Source organism: Canis lupus, chromosome 11, assembly GCF_003254725.2.
Source record: "Canis lupus dingo isolate Sandy chromosome 11, ASM325472v2, whole genome shotgun sequence".
Lineage (NCBI taxonomy): Eukaryota > Metazoa > Chordata > Mammalia > Carnivora > Canidae > Canis > Canis lupus.
This window is the reverse complement of record NC_064253.1, coordinates 9,005,110-9,016,178: the sequence shown is the minus strand read 5'-3', so window position 1 is coordinate 9,016,178 and position 11,069 is coordinate 9,005,110. Positions and strand designations below refer to the sequence as shown.

General features: G+C 43.0%; 1 protein-coding gene and 1 long non-coding RNA gene across 6 annotated transcripts in view; one reads left to right on the top strand and one right to left on the bottom strand.

The window, feature by feature from the left end:
• Positions 1-4,530: 4,530 nt before the first annotated feature.
• HSD17B4 (hydroxysteroid 17-beta dehydrogenase 4) overlaps positions 4,531-11,069 on the bottom strand; it is a 93,435-nt gene continuing 86,896 nt past the window's right edge. For all 4 annotated transcript variants that reach the window (XM_025446743.3, XM_035697076.2, XM_035697078.2 and 1 more), the window contains exon 24: positions 4,531-6,155. In XM_025446743.3, the coding sequence (XP_025302528.1) occupies positions 6,066-6,155 (90 nt within the window). In that variant the 3' untranslated portion in view covers positions 4,531-6,065. The remainder of the gene's footprint in view (positions 6,156-11,069) is intronic.
• LOC112659675 (uncharacterized) overlaps positions 9,823-11,069 on the top strand; it is a 117,940-nt gene continuing 116,693 nt past the window's right edge. For both annotated transcript variants that reach the window (XR_004803840.2, XR_003136429.3), the window contains exon 1: positions 9,823-9,911. This is a non-coding gene — a long non-coding RNA (uncharacterized LOC112659675). The remainder of the gene's footprint in view (positions 9,912-11,069) is intronic.

Below are 11,069 nucleotides of genomic sequence, written 5' to 3'. Positions count from 1 at the left end.
GCTAGGAGGGAAAGAACTGTTGCAGTCAGAAGGCACTTATGTGTGTAAGGCCATCACTTTGGGGTTTTTATGATAAAACTCACCATTGTAGACACACTGACACTCGCCTTCCTTGCCTTGCCTTCCAAAGTGGGACAGGCACACAGGGTGTGTGCCTGCTGTACCGGACCCGCCTAACGCTGCTCTTACCATCTGACCTGGTAATTCCATTCCTAAAAGTTTTCATCTCAGAAAACAAATGAGAAGCAGTGCAATGTCTTCAGCAGCACTGTGTAAGCAGTGCATGAGTCGCTGGGGACAAAAAGAGAAGATCAAGGTGACAGCAGGGTTGCTGATTTGGAAAGCCGAGTACATGCTGGTGCCCCTCCGTGATACCAGGAGTGCACAGCTCAGGCAAGAAGAGCTGGTAATGGCATGTGCCAGGAAGATTTAACTGTCCTGAAAGTGGGAGTGGCAGGGTGTCTTGAATACTATCCTAAGTGTTTACAGCAAATAAGGATGACAGTTGTAAATATTGGTTTGTTTTTGTTTTAGAAAAAGAGAGCATGAGGGGGTGGGGGAAGAAGGGGCAGGAGAGGGAGAGAGAAGCTTAAGCAGATTCCATACCCAGCTCATAGCCCAATGCAGGGCTCAATCTCATGACCCTGAGATCATGACCTGAGCTGAAATCAGGAGTCAGCTGCTTAACCTTAACCAACTGAGCCACAGGGCACTCCTTAGCTAATCTTCTCTTTTCTTTTCTTTTTTCTTCTCTTCTCTTCTCTTTTCTCTTCTTCTCTTCCTTTTCAGATTTTATTTATTCATGAGAGACACACAGAGAGAGAGGCAGAGACCCAGGCAGAGGAAGAAGCAGGCTCCCTGTGGGGAGCCCGATGTGGGACTCGATCCCAAGACCCTGAGATCATGACTGAACCAAAGGCAGACGCTTGACCACTAAACTACCCAGGTGTCCCTAGCTAATGTTTTTTTTTTTTCTTTTTTTTTCTTTTATTTATTTATGATAAGCACACAGTGAGAGAGAGAGAGAGAGAGGCAGAGACACAGGCAGAGGGAGAAGCAGGCTCCATGCACTGGGAGCCCGATGTGGGACTCGATCCCGGGTCTCCAGGATCGCGCCCTGGGCCAAAGGCAGGCGCCAAACCGCTGCGCCACCCAGGGATCCCTAGCTAATGTTTTCTTAACTGGCACTCAACAACTATCCCCAGGACCCATTCTATAGGCCAAATCCTAAAATATTATCTGGTCCTTTAAAGAACATGTTTGTGGAACCCCAATTTATTTAAGATTTTATTTATTCATGAGAGACACAGAGGGAGAGGCAGAGACACAGGCAGAGGGAGAAGCAGGCTCTTCGCAGGGAGGCAAGACCTGGACCAGGACCACAACCTGAGCCAAAGGCAGACACTCAACCCAGGTGCCCACCCAGGTGCCCCTGGAACCCCAATTTAACCCATCATTGTTTTTAACTGACACACCTGTAATGTCAAAAGATATGAAGGAATACAGAGGTGCTTAACCTCCCTTCAAACACTCAGGTGACATGGTACTTTCTAGTGTTTTTCTGCTTCAATTTTACAGTCTTCTTCTGTGCTTCCTCCAGAAGCTTCCCCCCAGCCAATGCTGCCCCCAGAACACACAGATCTATTTGTCTATTTTGTTATTCTTGCCAGCTGTTCAACAAGTTATGTAGCTAAGCTCCCTAAAAGATGGGTTTTGGGCTGCCTGGGGTGGGGGGGGCTCAGTCGGTTAAGCATCTGCCTTCAGCTCAGGTCATGGTCCAGAGGTCCTGGGATCGAGGCTCCTGCTCAGCATGGAGCCTGCTTTTCTCCCTCTCCCCTGCTTGTGCTCTACTCTCTCTCTCAAATAAATAAAATATTAAAAAAGAAAAAAGATGGGTTCTGGACAAGGCTCTACAGTTTTTCTGTGTGTAAATTTTCAACTTTAATACCTTGATATTTTTATCTTCTCAGGTATCTTTTTTTCATTTCTTAAGCTATGGTAACCCTGATATCTAGATGTCATTACTAGGCAACTTCAAGCCAATATACTGCATAAATGTGTAATATGAATCTACATTTTTAGCCAAGGCTTGAAATTTTTTTTTGCCTATTCATGGGCTTTTTAAAAGTTTTCTTCTTTCCTCTCCCCTTTTAAATAGCTTAGTCCACACTGACCTAAAATGCTCTGCTCTTCAGAAAATCACTCTCTGTAACTTTCTAGTTTTGAGGTTTTTCAACATCAGAATTTCTCCATGGAACTGGCTTACCATTTAATTTTGCTGCTCTATTTGTTGGCCTAAGGGGTAAACTTTTTGTTGGGGTGGTATTATTAAATACATTATTCCTCAATCTATTTCTGTCCAATATAAAAATATGCTTTCTCAGGCTGTTTGCTGTAAAATAGACAAACCAAGTTCCGTGAGAAGTCAGAGATTGTTCTGGCCTTGTTAGGAACAGCTCCATGCAGAGGCACACTTGGGAGGCCTAAGAATGGAGTTTACCAGATGAGGAGGTTCAAAAAAGCAAGCTGGGAGAGATGAGAGCTAAGGAGCCTTTGGGGTGGACCACTGTGATTTGGGTCCCCCACATTCTCGATTTCCTTGGAAATCATATTAGCTCTCAGGCCATGTGGCTTGGATGGGACTGACCCTACGCAGAAGACCTAACAGGGCAGCCCTGAGACTGTAGTTCTTAGAAAGGTATGCTTGCTAGGTTGGCCCTCAGCTGGCATTTAGGAACTTAAATTTCAGGATTCCTCCCATTCTCTCACTGAGGGTGGCTCCCTGTACCCAAACTGTACCAATGGGGTTTATGCTAAATACCTGCTTTCCTTCTAGGAGTCTGGAATTTTGGTATGTGCTCTGGCAAGAGAAGCCTGTGTGAACAGCCTCTCAATTAAAACCCTAGACACTGAGTCTTCGTAGACATTTTATACGTGTTGTCAGGATTTGATGCTGGGGGAGTTAAGCATGTCCTGTGTGACTCTATGGGACAAGATGTCTTGAAAGTTTGCACCTGATTTCCTATGGGCCTCACTCCATGCGATCTTTTCATTTTCTGATTTTGCTTGGTATCATTTCGATATAATAAATCATAGTCACGAGTATGACTATATGCTGAGTCTTATGAGTCCTCCCAGCAAATCATCAAAATCGGGGAGTCTGAGGGACCCTCCCCCCCACATACTAGACTTGGCTATACATTTGGGCCCTGATAGACACAGGCCAATCAGCATATCCAGTATCTCTATAGTGATGACTCAAGGATCGCCTTCTAACTCAAGCTCAGCTAGTGAGACTAGATGAGGCCTTCACTGAGGCTTTTGAGAACCCCATGCTCTTCATTCTGCTGGTTCCCTTGGAATGGGACTCTGGAGCTGGACCTGTTGGTTGCCTTCTTGTAACCAAACAGGAATGACCTGTAGTTGCCAGGGAGGGTACCATAAGGAGCTTGCAGATCAAGTAGCCAGGGAGATGACAAGGAACAGTGAAATGCTTGATTAAGCCTCTTCAAACACAGTCCTACCCTTCTAGATGTTTCTTCAGTTATGCAGGAAAGTTGTGTTAAGCCAGTTTGAACTGGTTTTCTTATTTGCCACCGCAAGAATCCCAACTGATGGAACATGGAACCATGCCAGGGCCTGATGGGAAGGTGACCAAGTAGGAACTCTCAGTTTTCTAAGCTGGGAAGTCACAAATTCATTCAGGTGTATATACTAGACTAGTAAGGTCCCTCTGGTAGGTGGGAGGTGAGTTGTGAAAAACTGGGACCAGCTAGAAAGCTGCTACAATGAGCTATCCACTATGAGAGCACACCTGGGTAGTAGCAGCTGGAAAACCCTGGAATATTCAGGAGGTGGAAGTGAAAAATTAGATGGTGGGGAGGTGAGTGAGAACAAGAAAAGTCAAATGTGAACGGGTTTCTTGGTTGGCCTCCACAAAAGGTGATGTCCTTAACTAAGGCAATAAGGATACATACACATTCAGGAGTGGAGGGGAAGATCATGCGTTTACCTTGGACATGTGCGCACGGGAACCAGAGGACAACAATCCTGTAATGATTTGGAGCTGTCAAGGGGCAGAGGGGCATTATGGAGGTCTCAGGGCTAAGGTCCAGATTCAGAGCAACCAGCACTCAGGTGATGGCTGAAGATAAGAAACTGAACGAAACCAATCCAGGAAGAAAACGTCTAGCAAAAAGTGAGGAGGACTGAAACTTTAATCGATAATCCTGAAAAGTGAGAGAGACAGAAAAAGTTATAAAAGAGACAAGTAGAAGATAGGGTGATTAACCCACAGGTTCAGTAAGAAGTATGTTTCTCATTGGAGGATGAAAAGGGAGAAAAGAATTAAGCAGCATGGTGCGATCAACAATATTGAAATTATAGAAAATATGAAGGAGAATGAAGAGTAGTAAGAAGCAGCCGCTAAATCTGGACACCAGTAGCTCTCTGGCCTTTCAGACTGACAGAGAAAGGTTAGTGAGATAATGAAAATACCTCTTTCTTAATATGTTTTAAGCATCCAGGGTATATATTCAACACTTTTATTCGTGTGTGGCATTTGATTCATTTTAATATGCAATTTCTATTTGTAAGGACACGAAGCTCTTCCAAGCTCAACAGGAACAACAGCTATTGTAGAAGACCAATGTTAAAAGGCTGCTACTTTAAAAACAAATTCAGTTGCTATAACAATAAATCACTCTACATTACAAGTAATTTTAGAATACCATACAGAGACCTTGAGGATAAGGCATAATTGACAAATACACAACTTTTCTTCTCTACCTTCCACTATATCCTGCTCATTCGTTAAGTCTGTAATAGTGTATTAAGGCCTTCCTCTATGTTCCACCACTGTGTAAATATTCCAATTCAATTTCACATTTCTGAGACCATTTCCTTTGATCCCTGAGTTCTGGTTCCCCAGTCTTGTTCCCTGATGTGAGGCACCAGGCCACCCTCCCAGAAGCCCTATTCAGGACCAAAGACAGTCTCTCAGCTGCTGAACAAGCCATCAAAGTGAGTGAGCACACTCCAGGACCTACCCTGCTGTGCTGCCCCACGTCATGGTACCTTGGCAGGACAGGCCGCAATCAGTGACTAGTTAACTCAGGGCAGATGCTGGTTCATCCCCAGAGGATCGGCTGAGGCCTTGTGGTGAGTGCACCACAGCCAAACTTCTCCCCCTGCCTCTGTTTACCACCACTCTCCCTAGGCATTAATCCCAAGAACAACTCCAGATACAGTTCCTGACCAAAGATCTCTAAAGTCTGTCTCCCAGGGAACTGAACCTATAACAGCCCCCCACACACATACCCCTTGGCTATGCTCTATGAGTGGCATGCACTCCAGCCCTGACCTCAGCATCTCACTTGCTGGTCACCCCTGCAGCCAACGGGTCAAAGGGCATCTCCTCAGCACACATCACCTGAGCTACATGGAGAAGAAATATGAGTATGATGGTACTTGCTACTAATATCTTTATGATTCGCGATTACTGATTAAGCAAGAAAACCCCATGATGGTATTTACAAGCATTATTTGAAAATAAAGGATTTCCAGCAAAACAGAGGAGAGAAGAAAACTATTTGGGAACATAAAGATCTTTCTCCTGCTTTAAAGCAGAACATAGCAAAGTATTAACAGCAAGTGAATACAAGTGACAATTCATGTTAAAATTATCTTCTCTATCGATAAGATAGAGAACAGAAAATAACAGAACAGTGTATAGGACATCAAAGGGGTCTTTCCTGATCTAATATTCCTTTCCACTTATAAATGCTGTCACAATTCTAAAGGCTTGAGTGAAAACTTTTTATTATGAAGATAGAGCTCTAGGAACAGAAAGGTTATCACCTGCTGGCTTGCAGTTCCTTGTAAAAAGAAGGATAACGTGAAAAATTAGTAAAAAATTAAAATCTGAAAAGTCATCTAAAATCTGAAAAGGGTAAGCAACTTTCCCTGTATCTTAGTTTTGATCACTTTTGCTTCATCAGTTTTGCATATCTGGGTGAAGAGAGTTATGTCACTTTTCTATTCTTATTCATAATGTAGTACGTCCGTTAGAGCTTGGCATAGTCTTTAAGAATCATCTGAAGCTTCTGGCTCAGCATGATATTCCCTCTGGCCTTCAGTCTGCCACTAAAGAATGCCTGGAAAGGAGAAAAGAAAAAAAAGAGTGCCAGACTTTATCAAGTTACATTTCACTTCCTTTTTAAAAAGATCATTGGTAACAATGAACACAATTGAGATAATAACTCTGGACAACCAACGGGACTTTTTTTTTTTTAAATAAGTTTTTTTTTTTTTTTAATGTATTTATTCAGAGAGAGAGAGAGACTGAGAGACAGAGACACAGGCAGAGGGAGAAGCGGGCTCCATGCAGAGAGCCCGATGCGGGACTCGATCCTGGGTCTCCAGGATCAGACCCCGGGCTGCAGGCGGCGCTAAACCGCTGCGCCACCGGGGGTGCCCCAACAGGACTTTTATATAGCAACAACACTTTAATGATTATAGATAGCACCAGTGTTTCTAGATTTCTAAGAAAAAAAAAAGACACCTTGCGTATTTTGGAAAACCACAGAATAATTTGTCTGAACAGACAAGACTTGTGAGTTCTACTTCAACCCACATTTGGATGTCAGTCTGTGTTCTTAAATGTGAATTTCAGATCCTATGAATAAAAGGCTTTGCTGTGTTCCTAACAATAAAAATATTCATGACACCTTCATGAGATAGAAAGCCACGTAATGGCAAAACAAGGTCGTATAACAAAGGAATGAGTAGACCCTATGCTGTAGCCTCAGAAGGGCTGTGTTAAAATCCAGGCTCCGGCAGCCCGGGTGGCTCAGCGGTTTGGCACCTGCCTGCAGCCCAGGGTGTGATCCTGGAGACCCGGGGTGGAGTCCCACGTCAGGCTCCCTGCATGGAGCCTGCTTCTCCTTCTGCCTGTGTCTCTGCCTCTCTCTCTTTGTCTCATTAATAAATTAATAAAATCTTTTAAAAAATATAAAATAAAATAAATAAAATAAAATAAAATAAAATAAAATAAAATAAAATAAAATAAAATAAAATAAAATAAAATAAAATAAAATAAAATAAAATCCAGGCTCTGCCACTTACAAGCAAAGTGACCTGGGACAAATTCCTTAGCTACCCGGGGCTCCAGCTTCCCCATCTCCAAGAGGCATGACTAGTGTACCTAAATAATGCAGCTCTGATCCTAAAGCTAAACGAATTAGTGTGTCAAGGGCCTGGCTTAGCATTTGACATATGGCACGTTAGACTCATCATTATTACCAAGCCAAGGCTGGCACATTCAAACACTACAAACCCCAGAATCACCTCTGTGCCCCACCTGACACAGAAACTCGTACAAGATGCTTAAGTTCACCCACAGTATCAACTTCCCTCTCAAAAAAACAAAAAACAAACAAACAAAAAAACCAAAAACAACAAAACAAAACCATCACAGTTTACATAGTTAACAGAGAACATAGTATATGGAATTTGAAGTGAAAAAAAGTCCCTAGATTTTTAGAGAGACTGAAAAAAACAGTAACAGTCATTACTAATACTACTTACCACTACAAAGAAGCCTTACAGATACGTCACTGGAGAAGCGCAGCCGTCAGCCTGAAGTGGCCCTATGTATTTACTGCCAGTGGACGGAGGAGAAAACTTCAGGTCCTAGAGCTTTCAGAACCTGCTCCAGGCGACAGAGCCAGCAAGCAGGAGAGGCCAGGCCTCATCCTCTCAACGCTGCCTCTCAATTATCAACGAGCAGCAGCTTAATCTTAGAAGCAAATCCTCATGAACCAGAGGAGGTAAAAGCCATTTAAACTTCTGACCACAGCAAAAATAAACGAGAGCTCATTCCATTAGGATCAAGTGCTCGGTGTTTCCAATGGGAGACCATGACTACTTTCGTTGTGCAGTTACAGACACTGTGCTCCACAACGCTGCCGGGGACTCAGTACGGACACCTGCCTGCTCTGGACCAACTTGGACATGGATGTGCAACCTGAAATACAAACACCTAACTCCTTGAAGTAAATACCCCAAACCAACCTGTGACAGTTGCCATGGAGCACAAGAATGTTATACGTAGACCTGCATTCCTACCTATTTCCTTCAGACAGAGTTCTCAAGGAGAAACTACTGAATCGTGCCATTTCTTAACTCAGGTTCCTGACCATGTTTCTGTACCACTAGCTTCCAAACTACATACAGCGGCTGTGCAGCAAATTCAAGCACAGGAAGGAATGTTTAAAACTTTCGAGGACAGCAGTCAAGGACAACCCTGGTTGGGACCTAATTACTTCATAAAATGGACTGCTGGGTATTTCTTCAGGCCTGGGAGTGCCAAAGCAAAAAGTACTGGGACTTTAAGTTGCCATAAAGGAAGTCTGAACCTCTGCCACAGCGCTTTCCAGAAAGACTCTTTCAAATTGACATCCCTGCAGCTACATGTGAATTCTCTTATCCCAACTTTAACATAATCTTTGAAAATTTGAGGCAAGATGACATCCTTTAATTTGCATTTTGTGGATACTGGGGAAAATCAGTTGTTCTTATGCGTGTGAGTCATTTCTATTTCTTTACTGATTACTGGTTCCTATCTTTTGCCTCCTTTTGTGTATTTAGTGCTTTCCAGAATTTTGCAAAGGTTATCGATACCACTACACTGTGCATCATCGTTTTATTATTTCCTCCAGGCTCATGGGAATATCTTATGGGTTTTGACATGCTAAAGTTTTCGATTTCTACACCAGCCTAAACGACTGCTGTTGAGCTTATGTTCTTTATTTTTATCCTTGCTTTAATCTACTCAAGTATTAGTGAGGGTCCAAGTATACTAGATAATATCCCAGGCAGGAAAAAGATATCGCTTTCTGTTCTCATGGAGCTAGCATTATAGTAGAAGAGTCAAAAAATAAAATGTAAACAAGTAATTATACATTCTATGAAGGAGAAAATGGGCTGCTCTCAGAAACTGTAACAGAAAGGAACTACTTTGAATGAATTGAAGCCAGATACACAAAAAGCTGGGAGGACAAATTCTAAAAAAGGCAAAGGCATAGATGCCGAAGAATTAAAAGCTGATGGGAAGAAATTGTGAGAAAGGACAATGGGAATGGAATCAGCACTTTTTTTCTTTTTCTTTAAGATTTACTTGAGAGAGAGAAAGAGAAAGAGAGAGAGAGATCATAAGCAGGGGGAGAAGCAGTCTCCCTGGTGAAGAGGTAGCCCATGACCTGAGCCAAAGGCAGACACTTAGCTGACTGAGCCACCCAGGCACCCTGGAATCAGCATTTTAAGTGGGGAGGCGAGCAGTGTGGGCCGAATCTAGAAACACGGGCAAGAGAATCATAACATAGGACATGATGGTAGGTAGTTTGGATTTTATCCAAGTCCAAAAGGAAATCTTACAGATGTTTTCAGGTGGGCTGCTTATAATTAATTTACATTTTTTAAAGGATTACTCTGGATCCTGGTAGAGAGACAAGGATGGAAGCAATAAAACCAGCTGGGAAGCTGCTGCAGTAAGCCAGTGGAGATGTTTGAGGCTTGGATGGTAGTGGTATCTCTAGTGATGAGGAGGAGAGCATGAATGTAAGATATATTCTGGAAAAAGATCAAGTAAAATTAAGAACAAAAACAATATAGAGGTACAGAGAGAAGACAAGGCAAGTCTTACTTACATTGCCAAGCATTTCGACTTTGGTAGACAGACAATGGTGCCATTTACTGAGTCAGGAAAGACTAGAGGAGAAAATGAAATCATGAGTTTCATCTTTGACACAGTGAGAAATGCCAGGAGGACTTCCCATTAGAGAGGTCAGGCGGAAGGCTGCTTATGTCACAATGCAACTCAGAGGAGACAACAAGATCAGGCATTTAAATCTGTGAGTTGTGAACACATACAAGACTTTAAATACCGTAGGGTGGATGGACATATTTGGGGGAAAGACTTTATTTGGAGAATAGCCCTGAAATAAGCCTTGAGATGAAGCACCCAATCTAATGGTTAGTGTGGAAGGAGGCACCAAGGATATGAGGGAAAGCTAAAGGTAGACACAAAACAGGAGAATACGGTATCAGAAAAGCCAAGGATTGAAATTATTTCAAAAAGTTGGTGGTTAACTGAGTTGAATGCAACTCAAACGCTGAGTAAGACACAGAGAAATAATTACTGGATTTGGTAAAACAGAAATCACCGGTGACCTCCAATAGGAACAGTAATTGTTGTGTGATGGATGTGGAAGTCACATAAGAGGCAGCAGAAATGCTAAGCCAAGACTGAACGTTTAAGCCTGTGCTGCCCACCAAAGGGGACACTGGCACATATGGCCACCAAGCTTGTGAAATGAGATTAGTCCTGGCTGAAAAGCATTGGAAAGTGCAAAATATACACTGGACTGAGTTGGAATATCTCACTGATACTTTTATACTGATTACAGGTTGAAATGATAATTGGCTGTACTGGGTTCAATAAAACATATTCTAAAACCAATTTCACTTAGTTTCTTTTTAACACTTTTTAAATATGATATGATATGGTGGATGGGGATTTAACACCCAAAGAGAGTGTTGGTTTTAACATCAAAATGTTAGGGGTAGGACGCTTGGGTGGCTCAGCTGTTGAGCACCTGCCTTTGGCTTGGGGCATGATCCCAGAGTCCCGGGATCGAGTCCCACATCAGGCTTCCTGCATGGAGCCTGCTTCTCCCTCTGACTATGTCTCTGCCTCTCTCTTTCTGCGTCTCTCATGAATAAATAAATAAAATGTTTAAAAAGGAAAAAAAAGAATGTTAGGGGTGCCCGGGTGGCTCAACTGGTTAAGTGTCTGCCTTCAGTTCAGGTCATGATCTCAGGGTCCCGAGATGGAGCCCCACATCGGGCTCCCTGCTCAGCAGGGAGTGTGCTTCTCCCTCCTCCTCTGCTGCTCCCTCTGCTTCTGCTCTCTCTCTCTCTCTTTCAAATAAATCAATAAAATCTTAAAAAAAAAAAAAATCCAGATGTTGGCTTGCCTGTGGCTGTGGGAGACTGGTGCAGTGGAACAG